Consider the following 18,766-nt stretch of genomic DNA (forward strand, 5'->3'; position numbering starts at 1 on the left):
TAATTGCTGCCTGCTTCCATGTTACACATTCAATCACATTACACATTTAATCACTGATTCACTCGCTCTTTCAGAGGCCAGCCTGATACAGGGAAGGGCAGCTTGATTCCTGCCCTTGTTAACATTGTTACAATGTATAATTTACTTATGAAACTAAACACATTCAGTTGAAAGTTGAAAGGTGAGGAGTATAAAATATAAGCTACAAGTGCCATGGCACACAAATAGATAAAAATACCAAAATACAAGGGGAGATACAAAATGCACACATACAAATTTTAAAACACAATTCCTTATCTTAAAGTGAAAGAGACAGGGAGGAAGAAAAGGAAGAAAAAGAGAAACATATCCAAAGAGGGGAGAGCAAATGCAGGCAAGAGGAAAAGGGGGCTTTCTGCTACACTGCCATGAATTTGGTAGGTCCCTAGTAAACATCAATGGCCAGTCCTGAACCAGTGCCCCTCACTCCCAACCCACTGCCCCCCACCCCCAGGCTTCAGCCCCACAGTGTGGTGGGACAGGGGGTGGGCATATGGGGCAGGGGAAGGTGTGTGTAGGGCAAGGGGGTCCCATGCAGCCCCTTGCAGGCTGGAAATCTAACAGCCTGCAAGGGAAAAGCCAGTTTCCCACATTTTTCTCTTTTAAAGGAGAATCTATTTTTAAAGTTTGTCCACAACCCTTTCATATATTCTTGCAACCTACTTTTGGGTCACAACCCACAGGTTGAGAAATGCTGATTCTAGTCTAACCCCCTACTCAAAGAGAACCATCCTCCGCTTGATCATCCCAGCCAAGGCTTTGTTGAGCTGGGCCTTAAATCCTCTTCTCTAGTTCCAGTGCTTTGCCACTCTCCTAGTGAGAAAATTTTTCCTAATATCCAACCTAAACTTCCCTTGCTGCAACTTGAGACCATTGATCCTTGTTCTGTCATCTGATACCACTGAGAGCAGCCCAGCTCCATTCTCTTCAGCACCACCCTTCAAGTGGTTAAAGGCTGCTATCAACCCCCCTCCCCAGTCTTCTCTTCTGCAAACTAAATAAGCCCATTTCCCTCAGCCTGTCCTCATAAGTCATGTGCCCCAGTTCCCTAACTATTTTTGTTGCCCTCCATTGGACTCTCTCCAACTTGTCCACATCCATTCTGTAGTGGGGGTCTCCAGATATAGCCTCACCAGTGCTGAATAGAGGGAAATAATCACTTCCTTTGATCTGCTGGCAATGCTCCTACTAATACAGCCCAGTATGCCGTTAGCCTTCTTGGCAACAAGGCACACTCATATTCAACTTATTGTCCACTGTAATCCCCAGGTCCTTTTCTACAAGACTGCTGCTCAGTCAGCTAGCCCCCAGCCTGTCCTGGTGCATGGGATTGCACTTGTCCTTGAATCCTAAGTGCAGGATTTTGCACTTGTCCTTGTTGAAGCTCATGAGGTTTCCTTTGGCCCAATCCTCCAATCTGTCCAACACTCTGAATCCTAGCCCTACACTTCTGTGTATCTACTACTCTCCCCAGCATGGTGTCATATGCAGACTTGCTGAGGGTGTGCTCCATCTCATCTTCCAGGTCATTATTAAAGATATTGAACAAAACTGGCCTCAGAACTGACCCCTGGGACACTCCACTTGATACCAACTGCCATCTAGGCATCAAGCCATTGAGCACTATCTGTTGAACCCAATAATCCATTCAGCTGTTGAACTCAATTATCCCAGAGGACTGGAAGAGGGTCAATGATGTGCCCATCTTCAAGAAGGGGAAGCATGAAGACCCGGGAAACTACAGACCAATTAGCTTAACTTCTATTCCAGAAAAAGTCCTAGAAGCATTCATCAAAGAGGCTATATGTAACAATCAGTAGGCATGATACTGAATGACAGCCAGCATGGCTTCATTGTGGGCAGGTCTTGTCTGACCAACCTCATTTCTTTCTATGATCAGGTGACTCATCACCTGGACGAGAGAAAAGTGGTTGACATCATATACCTCGACTTCCAGAAAGCCTTTGACCTGGCCACTACCACAAGATATTGGGCTCAACTGCAGGACCATCAAGTGGGTGCGAAACTGGTTGCAGGGTAGGATGCAGAGAGTCCAGATGAATGGTTCATTGTTGTCCTGGAGAGATGTGGGCAGTGGCGTACCCCAGGGGTTGGTACCTGGCCCAGTGGTGTTCAATATCTTCATCGACGATCTGGATGAGGGGGTGAAAAGCCTATTGGCCAAGTTCGAGGACAACACCAAGATATGGGGTTGTGCGGACACGCCTGCAGATAGGCTGCATATACAAGCAGACCTAGGCAGGCTAGCATGTTAGCCAGAACGGAACCAGATGAGGTTCAACATAGAGAAATGCAAAGTGCTGCATCTGGGAAGGAAGAATCCCCAGCACACCTACAGACTGGGCATCACTACCCTGAACAGCACTACAGATGAAAGGGATCTGGAGGTAACAATAGAGCCCAGCATGAATATGAGCCACAATGCGACACAGTAGCTGCTAGGGCCAATAGAACTCTGGCATGTATCAATCGATGCATCTCCAGTAAATTCAAAGAAGTGATTCTCCCGCTTTACTCAACATTGGTGTGGCTACAGCTGAAGTATTGTGTCCAGTTCTGAGCGCCACACTTCAACACAGATGTGCTAAAGCTCAAGAGGGTCCAGAGAAGGGCCTCCCATATGATCAGGGACTTGCATGGCAATCCATATAAGGAGAGGCTGAGGGATCTCGGACTCTTCAGCCTAAAGAGAAGAAGGCTGAGAGGGGACCTGATTGTGGCTTACAATCTATATCAGAGGCATCTATATTGTTTTCACCGAGCCTATATCAGGGGCTCGGTGAAAACTGTTCACCAGGGCGCCCTGGGGGAAAACTAGAAGCAACGGTCACAAACTCCCGGAAGATAGTTTCAGGCTGAATATTAGGAAAAACTTCTTCACAACTAGGGTGTCCAGACTATGGAGTAAGCTCCCCGTAGAGGTGGTGCAATCATCTACCCTAGAGGTCTTCAAGAGAAGACTGGACGGTCACCTGGCTGGGGTCACCTGACCCCAGATGTCTTTCCTGCTCATGCAGGGGGCTGGACCCGATGATCCTTTGGGGTCCCTCCCAGCCCTATGATTCTGTGAGCTTTCTGTCCACCTTACAATCCATTCATCTAACCCATACTTCCTTAGTTTGCTTGCAAGAATATCATGGGTTTGTTTAGTCTAGAGGAGACTGAGAGAGGATTTAATAGCAGCCTTCAACTACCTGAAGGGGGCTTCACTGTTCTCAGTGGTGGCAGATGACAGAACAAGGAGCAATGGTCTCAAGTTGCAGTAAGGGAAGTTTAGGTTTGATATTAGGAAGAATTTTCTCACTAGGAGGGTAGTAAAACACTGGCACAGGTTACCCAGAGAGGTTGTGGAATCTCTGTCCTTAAGAGGTTTTTGAGACCCAGCTAGACAAAGCTTTGGCTGGGATGATCTAGTTGGGGCTGGTCCTGCTTTGAGCAGGGAGCTGAACTAGATGACCTCCTGAGGTCCCTTCCAACCCTAACTTTCTATGATTCTATACATGATACCTACCAATGGACACTATTCTGAGCATGAGGTAAGGTGTAAAGAAAGGTAGCATTTTACATTATAACCTAGTCTTTACACATATGACCATTAGACGGCTCTAGTGGAAATTTTAAGTGCTAATACTATTCATTTTCTCACTGTTATGACTATGGACACACACGGACAAATTAATCATGTGGCTTTACTGTGAATTTTCAATGTGTGCTTATTCTAAAAACTTCTCACCTTTTACTGAGTGCTTGGAAGAGGTCATAGAGCTAGGCTTCCCCCCCCCCCCCCCCCCCCCCCTCCCCCACAAATACAACCACTATTTGCAAAGTAGAGCTGCCCTATATAAAACAATGTACACTTGTTTGTTTCTTCATATTGTTTACTCCATTCAAATGAGTAGGAAAGATTTTAAGATGTCATTGAAGTCATAGACATAGTCGTGAAGATGACAAGAAAAATAAACATGGGGTGGGGGTGGAAATCAACCCAGAAGTACTCCTGTTTGCCAATCAAATGCACAGCCAACAATAATGAGATGAAGGGCATAGGTTTAGCCTTCACTCTTAAATTTCCTTTCTTTTATTGGTTTCAGTCAGGCTGCCAGCTCTCAGCTCTATTGGACTTCCTGATATGATTTTATCTGTTATACATTTGTCTTGAGATGCTCTTGTACATGTTGGTATACTTATGGGTATTTACTTTAAGAAGAGCTTTAGGAGAAGATTTGGAAAACAGGCTATTTTGCAGGATTAAAAAAGAAATCTTCTGTTTTGGATTAGCCTCTTGGAAAGTTCAACTTTAGATTTTTACTTTGCTAAAAAAAGCCTGGAGAACAATGTGAAAATAGATGTCTAAATCTTTGTTTTGTGTTACTTTAAAAAGCAAAGATTTTGCAAGCTTTTTGATTGTGAAGAGATTCAAAACCTCCTTGGAATTCTTCTTTTTTAGTAATGTAGAGTTATATTGCTTTTAATCCTTCCAGGAATGTCAGTCAAAATCTGGAGTCCTTATAACCATTCTTGTTTGTCCAGAGAGTTTTACCAAAGTTAGGACTTCAAAATTTAGCTTCTGTGGAACAAAACTGTTACATGCAATATATTTTTCTCATGGTTAAGCCTCTGCAGTACAGTAAAAGACTGTGGAGCATATGTCTGCACTCTGCTGAGCAGGTCATTGGATAATTAGCCAGCATGTGAAATCTTTTTTTGGATAGTTATGTAGACACACAAAAGGAGGGAGTGGAGAATCTAATGGACTCGAACAGTCTATTATGAACTACATAAAGCCCTGTTCTGTTGAGCCAAAAAAAAAAGATTTATGTGTCCCTGAAAGCTATTTTTTATTTTTAGAAGTTATTGTGGTCAGAGCTGGCAGTAAAAGCAAAAGATGTGTATGTTTACCTTTAATGGCCATAGGGCTGTGCTGATGTTTCCATTTACCTTCAGAGACCCAACCTTAGGAGTGACAAGCGTGGGCCAAGAGCCTTTCATGTGAACACTGGGAGAAACATGGATTCATGTAGAGTGGTAGCCTGATAGCATTGCCAAAGCTTGGAATCTGAATCCTGTAGAGAGAGATTTTTAACTTCCAAGTCATCCTGATCCTAAGTCATTATTGATCTGGTTGGGCTTCATAGGCTCTAACACAATATGCTATATAATACAGCATTTACTGCAGTAGTTGAATATGATATTTTGAATAACTAATTTGGCACCAAACTGCAAAACATCTTTTTCAAAAAATCTGGTTAGCACTTCATATGCAGAGAGTTATTTTATACAGTGACCTGTGAATCATTCTGACAGAATTCTAGTAGCAGTAATAATGTCAGCTGGATGCGCACATTGACCATTTTGTGAGAGTTAATTAACAATACTTGTTTAATATGATTTATTAATAGTTGTACAACACCAATAAAATAAAGTATGTGCTTATTTTGGGAGTCTTACTTTAAAACTCACCTTTTTAGAGTTCCCTAACATGTCATATCTTTTCTCTTGTCTGTCTGATATAAAAATTAAGAGCTAAATATTGGTTTTCTTTACATGCTTAAATGGCACATGTATCACTTTTGCTGCATCACTTTTGCTTTTAGTACTTACACAGAATAGAATTACCTTGTGCTCACACTTGCAGGAAGAAACATGGAAGAAGGGGAGAGCCCTCCTATCTTTTATCCCAATAGCTGAAACTATTAGGGCACTCTTCCTTCAAATGGGAGACCTGACCTAGGGAGTGTTTAAACCTGCATTTCCTGCTTCCCTGCAAAATGCTTTAATCACCAGGCTTGAAACTAGGCATTGCTCAGACCCCTCTTCTATCCTGTTCTTGAAGCTGATACCTCGGACCTTGCATTACCTTGCATTTAATATTACACAGGATAAAATAGATGAACACTGAAAGTTTCTGGTCCATTGGAAACAAAAGGTCCAGGCTGGAACCTGCCCCTCCCCTTCCACTATTATCCAACACAACATCCATCTTCCTGACTGCTTTTGGCTTTTTTTTTTCCCTTGCCCCATATATCTTCCTCTCTTGGCTTGAGTGGTCCAGATGAAGGGAAGACAGGAGACAGGATTGAGTAATACTACACTGGCCTGGTGATTAAACTACTTTGCTGGAAAACAAGGGATGAAGATTCAGACATTTTATGTGGGGTAGAGGGAAGGCTGGAATATAGGTTTTCTGTTCCCAGGGCAATTGTCATAACCACAAGGCTCCTGAGCTAAAATGTAGGAAGGATTGCCATTTTGCTATTGTCCTTCCCACACAACCCTGCTTGTGTTTCTTCTCTGATTAAAATGTCAGGATTTTCCCAGCGTTACACACACACCTGGTCAGTCCCATCTTGATACATATCTACCTAGCTAGATCACAGTGAGCCAGTTTGCACACCTGGAACTGAATCACTTACTGCACAGAAGGGCTGAAAACTGCCATTGTGTGGCTGTGTACAAGCCATGTATGTGCATCAAGTAAAATAAGATCCAGCTCTAAATCTGCACTGAGATGCTGCTGTAACAGCTAGGGAGTTTGGTAGGTATATTTAATAGGTATACTGTGTGAGCTAAGGCTCAACAAAGCCTATGCATCACTGATTTAGTTCCAGTGGCACTTAACCTTCCAGCCCTGCAGGCAGGATGAGTGGGATGGGGTCAGTCCATAGGCCAGATCTCACAGGTAGGATCAGTCTGTCAGCCAGATCCAGTGTGATTTGATGCATGGGGTCGGTATGTGGGTGCAATGTGGTGTGCCAGTACAACCCCGCATGCTAGATCTGGGCACAATCTACTGACCTGGTTCTATGCGCCAGATTTAGCCAAAGAGCAATGCTGTGCACTGCTGTGATCCAACACAGGGCCATATCATCCAGCCCATAGCACTCCCCATGGGTCCAGAAATTTGGCAGCAGGGAAGTGATGCCATTAATGTTGCCACCACTCCCCCACTGCCAAATTTCCTTACACCATGGGAAGCCCGAAGAGATGGATGACATGCCCCCATTGGATATATTCAGCCTGTAGGCCAGAGGTTGAGTACCACTAAGTTAGTCTATAAGGTGCATCTCTAACCAGCCTTCTGCCTGACTTCAGACTAACATGGCTAACTACTTCTCTCTAACAGGTATATTGTTTTGTAAAGTTATTAACATTTAAGTTATAAAATATCTCATTTTTAAATTTTGCAAAACTCCAGAAGAGGATATTTCTTACTTTAGCTTCACACAAGGGCTAATACAGATAGCCAAAAAGCCTGAGGCTGAATCAGTTCAGTCTTTATGGGTTAGTCTAAGCTGCGTAGATAGAACTGATAAGCAAATAAACAGACATTCACTTTTAGTGCCTGCAGTGGCCTAGGCCAGAAGCTAGGGAGCGCTAGAGCATACCTCCCTGCTCAGCCAGAGCAGACAGCTTGGGCCAAGGATAGCTCGCCCACCCTGAGAGGCATAGGTGACACATGGGGCGGGGGCAGGAGGGCATGTGCCCCCCTGACAGAGCCATCCCTGCTGCCAATGCTGCCAGCGATGTCGGCAGGAACTTGCCAGCTTTGTCCCTGCCACTGCCTGCATAGCTCACCAGCTCCGCCAACACTGCCGGCAGCTTCTGCGGGTGCCCCCCCAGACTCAGGAGGCATCAGTCACCCATGCTGAGAGGTGTTGTGGGGGAGGTGCAAAGCATCCTGGGATGCTGGGGGACTGTAATTTAACTTGAATGTGGAGGGGATCTGGGACCAAAGTTCAAAAAAATGATTTAACCTGAATTAGTTAAATCTGATACATCCATCCAGGTTTATCTTAAACCAGTTTCAGTCATTTTGAAAGTGGTTTATGTGCACTGAACTTCTGGGCTAGGTACAGACAGTCAAAAAGCCTGAGGCTGAAGGGATTCATTCTTTGTAGGTTAAACTGCACAGATTATATTGAAACAGAAGTGACCAGACATTTACCTTTGATTCAGGAAATGCAGCCACATGCTTGCAGTGGGGGGTGGGGGGGCAGTGCTAGAGCACAGCTCTGTGGCTGTGTGTTCACGTCCTCTTCCTGCTGGCCCTGACATCTCTGGGATTTGCAGTCTAGAATTACAGCAGCAAGACTCTGCAGGATTGCTCATCACTTCCTCTTCCTGCTTCCAGATGCCTCTGGGATTTGTAGTCCACATTTGCAGTCAGCAGTAAGTTTGAGCAGGGGGAAGGGGTGTTTAGCCCCACCTCCCTGGGCCCAGACCCCAGCTGGGGTTTGCCTGGGGGGGGTAGTCCTCCCTGCAGACTGGACTGCATCCCTTGCTGGGCTTCCCCGACTCCTTGTCAGCCATCCCTCATTGCTCTAGCTAGGGAGTGGAAGGCTCTCGAGTGGACAGCACAGCCCAGTCCAGGGCTGGAAAGCATCCTGGGGGACTCTCTGATTTAACTTAAATGAGGAAGGAGTGTGGGACAGAAGTTCCATAAACCAGTTTGACTCAAATCAGTTATGTCTGATACTATATTCAACCATGTTTATCTTATCAGCCATTTTAAAACTGGTTTATGTGCACTGAGCTTCTGTTCTGTTACAGGTTTAAACCAGTTTCTGATGACATAAACTGATGTATGTATAACTTCTGTCCCTAGCCCTGTTGTGTTAAAGATTTGAACTGGTTTATGATCATGGTTTCTGTTCCTAGCCCAGGGGACAATTTTTCAGTTGTTATTTACTAGCAGGTTTATTGTTTGATGTCACATCACTAGCAAAATACATGCTGAGATACAATCAGAATTAGGGCTGGTGAACTGAGCCAGCTGAATTTAAACTGGTGACTATAGTTAAAAGGTGTTGTGTTGTGTATTACTAATCCTCTGAGCTGCCTAACCCCTGCTCTTGTTTCTGTTTTTTTGGAAATATTCACTAAGAGTTTGATGTGGAAACATATTGAACATCACGTTGACCTGTCTAGAAGAGTTACATGAATTTGTAGTACAATTCTGGACTGCAAAAATAATGCAGAGACTTATAATCTCATTTCACAGACCTGGGGAAAATGTTGGTTGACAGTTCTAAAAATAAACTAAGATTTGAATGTGTTTTTTTGTGTATCTCATGTCTGTTAAAGACACAGAAGCATTCTCATGATGTGCAGAACAATAGGGCTTGTGTAGTCCCAGAAGAACGTATATTGAAGCTGTGTCTACACATGTGCTTAACTGCAGAGTAAACTAATTAGCTGCAGAGTAAAGTGTCACTGTCTACACATCTGGGCTAGGGACAGACATTCAAAAAGCCTGAGCCTGAATTGATTCAATCTTTGCAGGTTAGTCTAACCTGACTAGGCTAAATCAGTTTTGTAACCAGACAGACACCCCAGAAAGGCAGGCATGTGCCTGCAGTGACTCAGGCTAGAAGCCAGAGGGTGCTAGAGCAGCCCTTCCTTCCACAGCATGAAACTGAGAAAGGCATGGCCAGGCTTGGCAGGATGCTGTGATTAGCCCAGCAGGGAAGTGATAACAGTGTTTATCTCCCAATTAATAAAACAACAGAGGGACACTACCAGCTACTTGTTGATTCTGCCTGTTGATTCAGTACCACTGTAGCCAGCATATGGTCTGCACGCTAATACACAGACACCTCTCAGCAAGGCAGAGGAGAGGGGAACTCCTGCTTAGCAGAGAGCGGTGAGGGGAGAGGGGAAGCAGCCTGCAGTCTCTCGAGCTTAAGCCAAGGAGCAGAGGGGAGGGGCCAGCCCTGCTGTGGAGCAGAGAGCCCCTCCCAGCCCAGAGAGCATGTTGGGATGCTAGGGGTGTCTGGTTTATCTTAAATCAGCAAGGGGTCTGGGACAGACATTGCATAAACCAGTTTGAGCCAAATCAGTTAAGTCTGGTTACTACATTTAACCAGGTTTATCTCAAACCGGTTTCAGCCATTCTCAAATTCATTTATGTGCACTGAACATCTATTCTATTACAGGTTTAAACCAGTTTCTGATTACTTAAACTGGTTTATATGGAATGTCTGTCCCTAGCTATGATGGTATTAGGCCATAGTAAACTAATTAATGCTGCTGTAAGATAGTAATTTACTGTGATTAAATGCAGGTGTAGACAGTGACTGCAGGCATAAATTGAGCCTGGTCAACCCAACCAGCCAGGGGCCAGACTCCTGCTTGCCACCTAGCCACACAATTCTGCACTTTCAGCAACTTTGTGCCCCAGCCAGCCCCTCTGCTGCCAAACACCATCACCCAGAGCTGAGCAGCCCTGGTGTAAACTGCTCTGCCGTGGCTCAGATTGCTGCTATGCCTGACACATGTAGACACTGCACCCAGGTGTAGTTTTGCTCCAGCTCAGACTGCTCCAGAGGTTATTGCTTCACATTAGATCCGCATGTAAACACATCCTGCTACATGCAAAGATTAAACTAGCCAGTACTTATATTTTGTCAGTGCTATTATATAAATCAATATGACATTTTCTAAACTCTAAATCTTACTGTGAGATCTTGGTTAGAACTGCTCCAATTATTTGTTCACAGTTATTGAAGTGAAGATTGTTCCTTTTGTTTTTGTGAATTATTAATAATTTGGTCATTATTTTTACAAATTTGTTTTTTGTAATTGCTCATGAATACTTTGTGAATGCAAATTTTGGATTATGAATTTTTAATAAGGAGGTGCTTTGAGTGCTTGCTATTCATTACTTATGCAGTATAACCAGTCAAATATATCACACAATCCTTGGTTGGATGACTTAAGCTTCATAAATAGAAAGAGTCTCTTTTATTGTTCACAAATTATCAGTGAATATTTGTAATAGAAAATTCTACTGCATGGATAAAAGAGCTTTTTTTAATAAAACGAGCTTTTCCAAATTCATGCATTTCTCCCAGTTCAGATATTTCTGAGAGTATTTTCTTTTCTGTCAATATTTTTGCAAGTAAAATTTTTCTCCTTTATATATCATGAATTAGCAGAAAACAGTGTGAATGACCAGATTTTATTCTCCAGTATATTTGTAAATACTTTTCTACTTTGTTACATCTGATCATAGGGCCACATAGAATAGTACCTTTTACCACAATCAGTTATTCAGATACAACTACTCCCAATGTAAATAATATTCACCATGAAAGTAGGTAGCAGAGCCCTAAAGGTATATTGTTATGCTTCTTCCTGACAACAGCTTGATATTCCATAAAAGATAATGGAGGGAAATGAAGATTTTGATGAAGACTATCTCACTGCTTATGCAGTTCAACTAAGCATTCAAGAATCAACTGAAGTCAGTCAACCAGAATCTACCAATTACCAGGAAAGGTACTGTAAATTTATGGACATGTAGTGAGATTATAGAAAGTTCTTTAAGATATTGAACCATTGAAATCACAAGAGTTCTTTATGTCATCTTAACCAGTTAAAATTTATTTGGCTATTATTTATATTAGCTAATTTGTCAGTCAGGCACTGTATAATGAAAGAAAGAAATACAGCAGAGTTGTTTTATCCCCAGGACCTGGCAAACATTCTTTAGGGCCCTCAACATAAAATTAGTACCCTGATCTGTTATAATCTCCTGAGGAATACCTACCCTAGATATCCATTTTAGGAGCTCTTCTGCAATGCAAGAGCCAGGGTACAGTATCAGGGTACCAGGTAGCATAGTCAATTATAGCAAGTATATATTGATGCCCCATGCTCCTCTTAGGTTGTGACCCCACTATATCCATGGCAATTCTTGCAAAAGGGGTGGCCATAATGGGCATCAGCTGCAGCGGAGCCCTGGGCGGTCTGACTTCACAGACCAGTTAAGATCCAGCACAAGAGGCACACAGACTTGCAATGATCTCATGCACACCCAGCCAAAAAAACCACTGCGTGATCCGGGCCATGGTCTTATTGCAGCCAAGATGGCCATCCATAGCTGCTGCATGCACTATCCACCACAGGGTCTTACAGAACAGCGTGAGTACCAACAACTGTGTGAACTCTTCTCCCTCCACCCGTTCCTGCTTGACACGATATAAGCTGTTTCTTACCTCATAGCAGGGATCTCATCCACTCAGTTCTGGACACACCTTTCTTTCAATCCATGCTACTTCACTATCATGAATTTTTTTTAAATCCTCTTCATCCCCTTGTGCATCTCTGAATTGGGCTCCACTGATCCCTTCTTCCAAATCTATCCCTTCCTCCTCCACAGCTGAGGGCCAGCTCCTTCATCCCCCAATCATACATTTCTGGGACACAGCCCTCTGCCCCACCCACTTTTTCTCCTCTGGTCTGACCTGCTCAAGGATATTATAAAACAAAGGCCAGTCATGTCCTACAATCATGTCACAAGTTAATCATGGTGACAATCTTACCTTCATCTTGCCTTGATATCCTAGGACTTTCAGAGGAATAAAACCTCTCTCATATTGAACATATTCACCGAGCATTCAAGCCATTTTTACTGGCTCCACTGGCTTGACTAACTGTTGGGGAACCAAATCTACCTGCACCATTGTTTGTGCACAACTGGTGTCTAGCATGGCCCTAACCAGTTTCCCATTGATCAGAGCTGTCATGGCAGGTTGATTCCACACCACGGTCTCTTCATTACACCCACATCTGCAGTCCCTCACTTCCACTCCCTCTTTAGGTCTTTCTCTGGGAACTCAGGGAAGCCCTCCATGTCTCCACTGTTCATCATGTTAAGGGGGCACTCTAGCGATGTGACCCATTTTGCTGCACCTGTAGCAAATGATCTCCTGGGGCCCCTGCTGACCTGACTTATGTCTCCTCTCCTCTTCTTTGCCAATGTTGGGGCCTGCCCTCTTTCCAGTCTGCTCCTTGACATGGTCACTCTCCAACATGGCAAAAGCCTCCACCAGCTTCAAAGCCTCTTCCAAATTTCATGGTAAATGTCTCCTTAGCCCCCAGTACTGGGTGTTTTATTCAAGGTCACATAAAAACTGTTCCATCAGAATTTGATTGGCTAACTCCTCTTAGTCATAAACTGAAGGTTGTACCCATTTATTCATCAAATCCTGTAGTAGTTGCACTAGGACTTGGGGCCTCTTATGCTCCTGACTCTTCCTTGTGTGAAACGGCCACCAATAGTGTTCAGGTGTTATCTCCAGCTGGTACAGGATTTAGCCTTTACCTTCTTGTGATCACAAGCTCCATCACATGCTAGGGTTTGATATGCAGCTTGGGCCTTCCCAATAACCAAGGCCCTGAGCTGGCTAGCCCAGTGTGCCCTTTCTAATCCATCTTGTAAGGCTGTTCACTCAAAAGCTTTTATATAGGCTTTAGGATCATCATCCTTTCTCATCTTCAGCATTTTGAAGAATGACAGGTCATGTTGCATCTATTCTTGTTGGTGAGCCTCCTGGTGTTGCTGTACTTCCAACACCTTACTAATGGTGTGAAGTGTTTGGCTTAGTAAATCTGGTTGTGACATCATGGCTTGTCATGCCTCTATCCTACCTTCCTCAGCCGGGTTTTCTTCTCCATTCCCAGCCAATGCACCAAGTTGTGAGCAGTGTTGACAATACACCCTGTGCTATAATATGTGTGCACTAGGATGGCGACTCTTTGGACTAGACAGCTTGTCTCTCAACGTGCTGGTCTCACAAACTTTTTCCCTCTCTTTACCTGCCATGCTATGATTAATGATGGAGGGATTCCTGGTCATCAGTTGTAATTCACACAGGTCACATGTGAGGCTGATATATGGGGCTCCGCCTCTCCTCGCACCACTTCCACATGCCAACCAAATATCGTACTGGTGTCTAATTTCCAGCCCCCAGGCTGTGTAGTCCCTAGGTTAGCTTGCCAGATGCTACCAACACGGGTTCAAACAAAGATGATGTCAGTCTGGGGTGAGATCGTATTGGCCTGTGCTCCCATCAAAGTGATGGCTTATAAATAAATAACAATCAATATAAAGTGAAAAAGAATCCTAGCATTCATTCATCCTCCAAGGACATCTATTCATGCCCAGATTCATCGCTCATTAAGTAAATCAATTATCCCAATTCATTTCCCCAGCAGCTTATTCAATCAATCAATCAATCAGTAAAATTAATTACTTTGTCTGTTCATTAAATAAATCAAACAGTTCAATTAATTTCACCAGCATCTTATTAAATCAACCAATCTATCCAATTAATTTTTTTGGAAGTTCATTAGATAGATCAAACAGTCTGTTTAATTTCACCAGCAGCTTCTTAAATAATTCAAGTACTTCAATTAATTTCATTGGCTATAAATGGGGTGAATCCATTAATTCAATTAACTTCACCAGTTATTCTTTAAATCGATCCAATTACATCAATTGCTCCAATACTCTTAATTCATTCAAAGTCACCTCTATTCCCAGGTGACAACTCACAGGGTCTGGCAGGCACTGTTCCCCCATCCAATCCCAATGCTAAGACTTCCCTCTCTATACCTGGCTTGGCAAGGGACTCACGGATCTCTCTCCCTGCTGCTTTTCTGGGGACCCAGGCACCTGGTATCGGGTGTTCTTCCAAGCTCCTGAACTGCAGAGGTTCCCTTCTCACCACTCTTGCTTGTGTCCACCAGGCTCTCATCACAGCATGGCTCCATGTAACCCCTCCATGCTGCTTCACCCCTGCTGAATGTTTGGGTATACAGCTGGCTCTTGGGTGTCCTAAAATGAGGAATGAGCAGAAACTCAGAAAGAGGGGCTCCTGTTTTCCTTGCTGCTCAGCCACTGCCACTGTCCCTGTGGGAGTGTCTGGTACTCTCGAGCCTTTACCAGGCTTCTGCGTTTCCCCCAGGTGCTGAGGAGGGTGTGGAGACTTCTAGGGGTCCTGCTTCTACAGTGCCACAATCAGAACACATCCCAGACTGGTCAGGGTGGGTGTCATGTGCAGCTCATATTGTAGACTAGCCAGGGTAGGTGCCGTGTATAGCATGGGTCCTGGAGTGGGTACCACATACAGCAGAGTCCTGGACTGGCCAGAGAAGGCACCACATGCAACGCATCCTGGGCCCTGCACACAGTAAATTAACTCAGAGCCAGGGGTAGCACCAGAGGTTGGATGGAGCTCTGCAAGTCCAATCTAGCCCATGGACTATATCTTTAATACCCCTGGAATATGGCAACCAAAATGTAAATGTCTTTTTCATTCCAGTGCTAGAAAATTAAGCCACTTTCTGAAGAAAGTAACAATTGCTTTTTTTCTACTTTATGTGTTCTCTGACTGAAACAATATTTGAAAGGCTTTCTGTGGAAAATTCTGACCAGTATGGAGAAAATACAGTGGCACTCTCCAAACTGATTAGCAAGAAACAAGAGGGTTTTTTTGGTGATATCTGTTATCGGACCAACTGTATAGTCCACTTGGTGACTGTAACCTTTAGGAACCTAAGTCCCACTGACTTTCAATAATATTTTGGCTCCTATGTTCCTGAAGAAATATCTACAGTGCACAGTACAACACTGTTTAAAGATGTCAAGCTTGCTTTAAAAAAGTGAGCTTAGATATGCAAACAGTGTAGGCACGGTAGGGAGTGCTGTGTGAACTATTTTATCTGATTCCTTATCTGATTCCATATGTTCGTAAGTACTGAACAGTCATTTTTGTACTGTATTGCAGTATGCAGTGCTGTTATTTATGGAAGATCGGCTGATCACTAGTCAGTTTTAGACCAGGACTGTCAAATTCACACCAGGAACTACACTGGATCCAGACCACAGTGCTCCTTCCGGGCTGGAACTGCAGGTCCAGCAGCTGTAATAGGGGCAGGGCCAACAGTGGCTATGGTAGATCTAGTGGCAGAAGTCTAGTGGCTGGGATTCAGCAGTGATGGGGGAGTGACAGTAGAACCAAGCAGTGGTGGTGATGGAGCCAAGCAGCAATGGGTGAAGAGGCCACAGGGCAAGTGGGGCAGTGTTAATCTCATGGGGCCATGTCCTTGCCCAAATCTGGAGCAGGCCACATACCCTGATATAGCCTCACTCCCAATTTATGGTAGCCCACTAGTAGACCAGTGGGTCAGACAGAAGAGTTCCATGAGCTGGATCCAGCCCACAAGCTCTATTTTTGACACCACTGAATTAGCCAGTTGACAACCTGCTGAATTCTCCCGTTTTCTCATGTGAATTGTTAAATGTCTAGGAGACTGTTCAGACAACCCAAATGGTCACAATTAGACAACACAAATAATCTAGCACTTGAAAGAAGGAAGGGGATGTAAAAGAATATAAGGCATACCTTTCTTCCCAGGCTTCCTCCCTTACTTTCCTTCCTGTATTCCTAAGCACGAGTACCAAACCCAAAGTCTGTTTCCAGCAAGACTGTTTGAAGTGATGCTAATGCGCAGTAGATTAATTCTGTTGTGCATTAGCGCATTAGCACGGCTTTCACCATGATGTGCTAATGTGTAGTAGAATTAGTCTACTGTGCATTTAGCATCTCGTGTAGATGCACCCTCTGAGAGAAAAATAACCTGATTAAATCACTCCTGGGAAAGTTTCTCCAAGGAGACTAAATGCCTGTATACTTACCTTTCTGAGAGAAGCCACAACACAGCTCACTGGCATTTCAGTGTGCTTTGCTCCCACTTTCCTCCTCCTCCCCACAGAATAGAGTCTGTCACTTGGGCAGCTCTCTACTACTCCAACCAAGTGGGAGCAGAAAATTAAAAGGTATGTGCTGGTGCTATTTTGCAGTAGCGCTGTTTACTATGCATTGTGTTAGTACCTGTTATTACAGGTACTCAACTTAATGCACAGTAACTGCGGCACTTTAATGAGCATGTAGATGTGCTCAATGTGGCAAGTTCTGGTCTGGCAAGACAATCTTGAATGTCTGTACCCTGGTGGTTTCTACTGGGAAAGCAAACACGTCTGTACATGTTCAGATGAGGTCTACAGATGAGACCCACTCAGATTTTCAATTTCTTTCTAATTTTCCTGAGTTCTGAAACAAGGTACCAGGCTAATCACAATTTGTAGCTGATGTGTTTTAAGTACACTTGGCATAGTCCATGAGCTGGGTGGGAAAGTGATTAAAATATAAAATGTGCTTTAACATGATCTTAAAGCTTCTGTATTTGTTTACATTTTTATCTTCTGTTCTCCCTTTAATAGATTTATACCAGCCAGTGAGCAAAATAGGAAGCTGGTAGCTGCCATAAGACAAGGTACAAATATTAGAATAAAAGATTTACCATAGAAAGGTCTGAGCTAGTCATACTTTTAAAATCCTTTTTTAATTTATTTTTTAGGCCAAGTATTTGAGCTTCAAGATTATGTGAAACATAAGTATGCTTTGGATGAAGCTGATGAAAGAGGGTGGTTTCCACTGCATGAAGCTGCTGCTCAGCCAGTTCAACAAGTACTTGAAATCATTCTGGATGGTAAGGGAGGTCAAAATATCACATAGGACTACTAGATGCAGAAGATATGTGATCAGAGCAAAAAAAAAGTTTAAAAAAAAAATTAACAAAAGAATAGACTCAGCCGCTGCAAAAATATGGGCAAAGCACCCACTGAGGCATCTTGCCCATGTCATTCAAACACACTGACCAGATTCTTAGCTCCTGTAACTTGGCACAGGTTGATTTACTTCAATGAACCTGTGCCTGCACCGTACTTGGTCATTTTTAATGGCTTAACTCAGAAATCTACACTTATTCAGCAAATGAGAGCACTAGGTCAACATGAGTCATTTCAGTACTTAGTCATTATAACAGAACTCTTAAGTAAGTAGTTTAAATAGTTGCAAAGTTATTTTCATGAAGGTGGTTACCAGTGTGGCATTTGTATTGTGTGCTTTGTGTCCTAATTCCTGTCATTTTAATTGTGTATTATATTTTCATCTTATTCATTTTAGCATCTTATAAAACAATGTGGGAATACAAAACATGTGATGGAGAAACACCACTAACTTTGGCAGCAAAAGCTGGTCTTGTGAAAAACGTAAGAACATTGCTGGAAAAGGGTGTTTGGTCAAATACCACAAACAATAAAGGAGAAACTCCTCTTCTCATTGGTAATTTTTTCCATTCCATGAATCATGCTAATATGGTTTGCAGAGTTTTCAGTATTCTGAACTGTTGCGTCCGTTTCCTACAGACAAAAAGCTGACCATTACAAGGGGATTTGGGGCCCATCCCTACAAATCCTTATTCATGTGAGTAATCCTTACTCACTTGAGTATTCCCATTAGTTAAAATGATTCAACTATTGCTCAGCTTTTAGAGTGAAAATGAAACATGAATTTAGCTTCCACCAAATAACCAACATTTTGCTTAAGTTTTCAGGGTAAACTTTCCAAGTCCACTGATTCCTCTCGGTCTGATCTTGAATTATTTAAATCAGTGGGAGATTTAAGTGAACACAAGAACAGACTATACTGGAAATTACAAGGGCTTGATGCAGAAGTGATCATGTTATATTTCTCCCCATGTTAATTAATTTGTAGGTTATTAACAATACACGTATAAGGACAAATAATAGAACACATATATTCTTAAGTCTAAAAGGAAATCATGGGCTAAAATATACAAGGAATATAAAGCAGGGATTGAACTTACAGACACTAAATAGAAAGGATAACACTTTATAAGTTGAGGAATAATACTTCAAAAATAACTGTTATTAAGCAATGAAGCCCTGGTTTTTTTAAACAAATTTTAACATTTTTCTTTCATGAAGAGAAAAAACTTGCTCTCTCTTCTAAGCATCTTAGTGTTTACTGAGGAGTTACATTTACTGACAAAG

General features: G+C 43.0%; 1 protein-coding gene across 7 annotated transcripts in view; it reads left to right on the top strand.

Annotated features, from left to right (window-relative positions):
* ASB15 (ankyrin repeat and SOCS box containing 15) overlaps positions 1 to 18,766 on the top strand; it is a 50,556-nt gene that overhangs the window by 11,598 nt on the left and 20,192 nt on the right. For 6 of the 7 annotated variants that reach the window (XM_025205174.1, XM_006024519.3, XM_025205175.1 and 3 more), the window contains 4 exons: positions 11,207 to 11,340; positions 17,132 to 17,184; positions 17,269 to 17,400; positions 17,877 to 18,035. In XM_025205174.1, the coding sequence (XP_025060959.1) occupies positions 11,228 to 11,340; positions 17,132 to 17,184; positions 17,269 to 17,400; positions 17,877 to 18,035 (457 nt within the window). In that variant the 5' untranslated portion in view covers positions 11,207 to 11,227. The remainder of the gene's footprint in view (positions 1 to 11,206; positions 11,341 to 17,131; positions 17,185 to 17,268; positions 17,401 to 17,876; positions 18,036 to 18,766) is intronic. The other variant, XM_025205178.1, reaches the window with a different exon arrangement.

The sequence above is a fragment of the Alligator sinensis genome, unplaced genomic scaffold, assembly GCF_000455745.1.
Source record: "Alligator sinensis unplaced genomic scaffold, ASM45574v1 scaffold574_1, whole genome shotgun sequence".
In the NCBI taxonomy this organism is placed as follows: domain Eukaryota; kingdom Metazoa; phylum Chordata; order Crocodylia; family Alligatoridae; genus Alligator; species Alligator sinensis.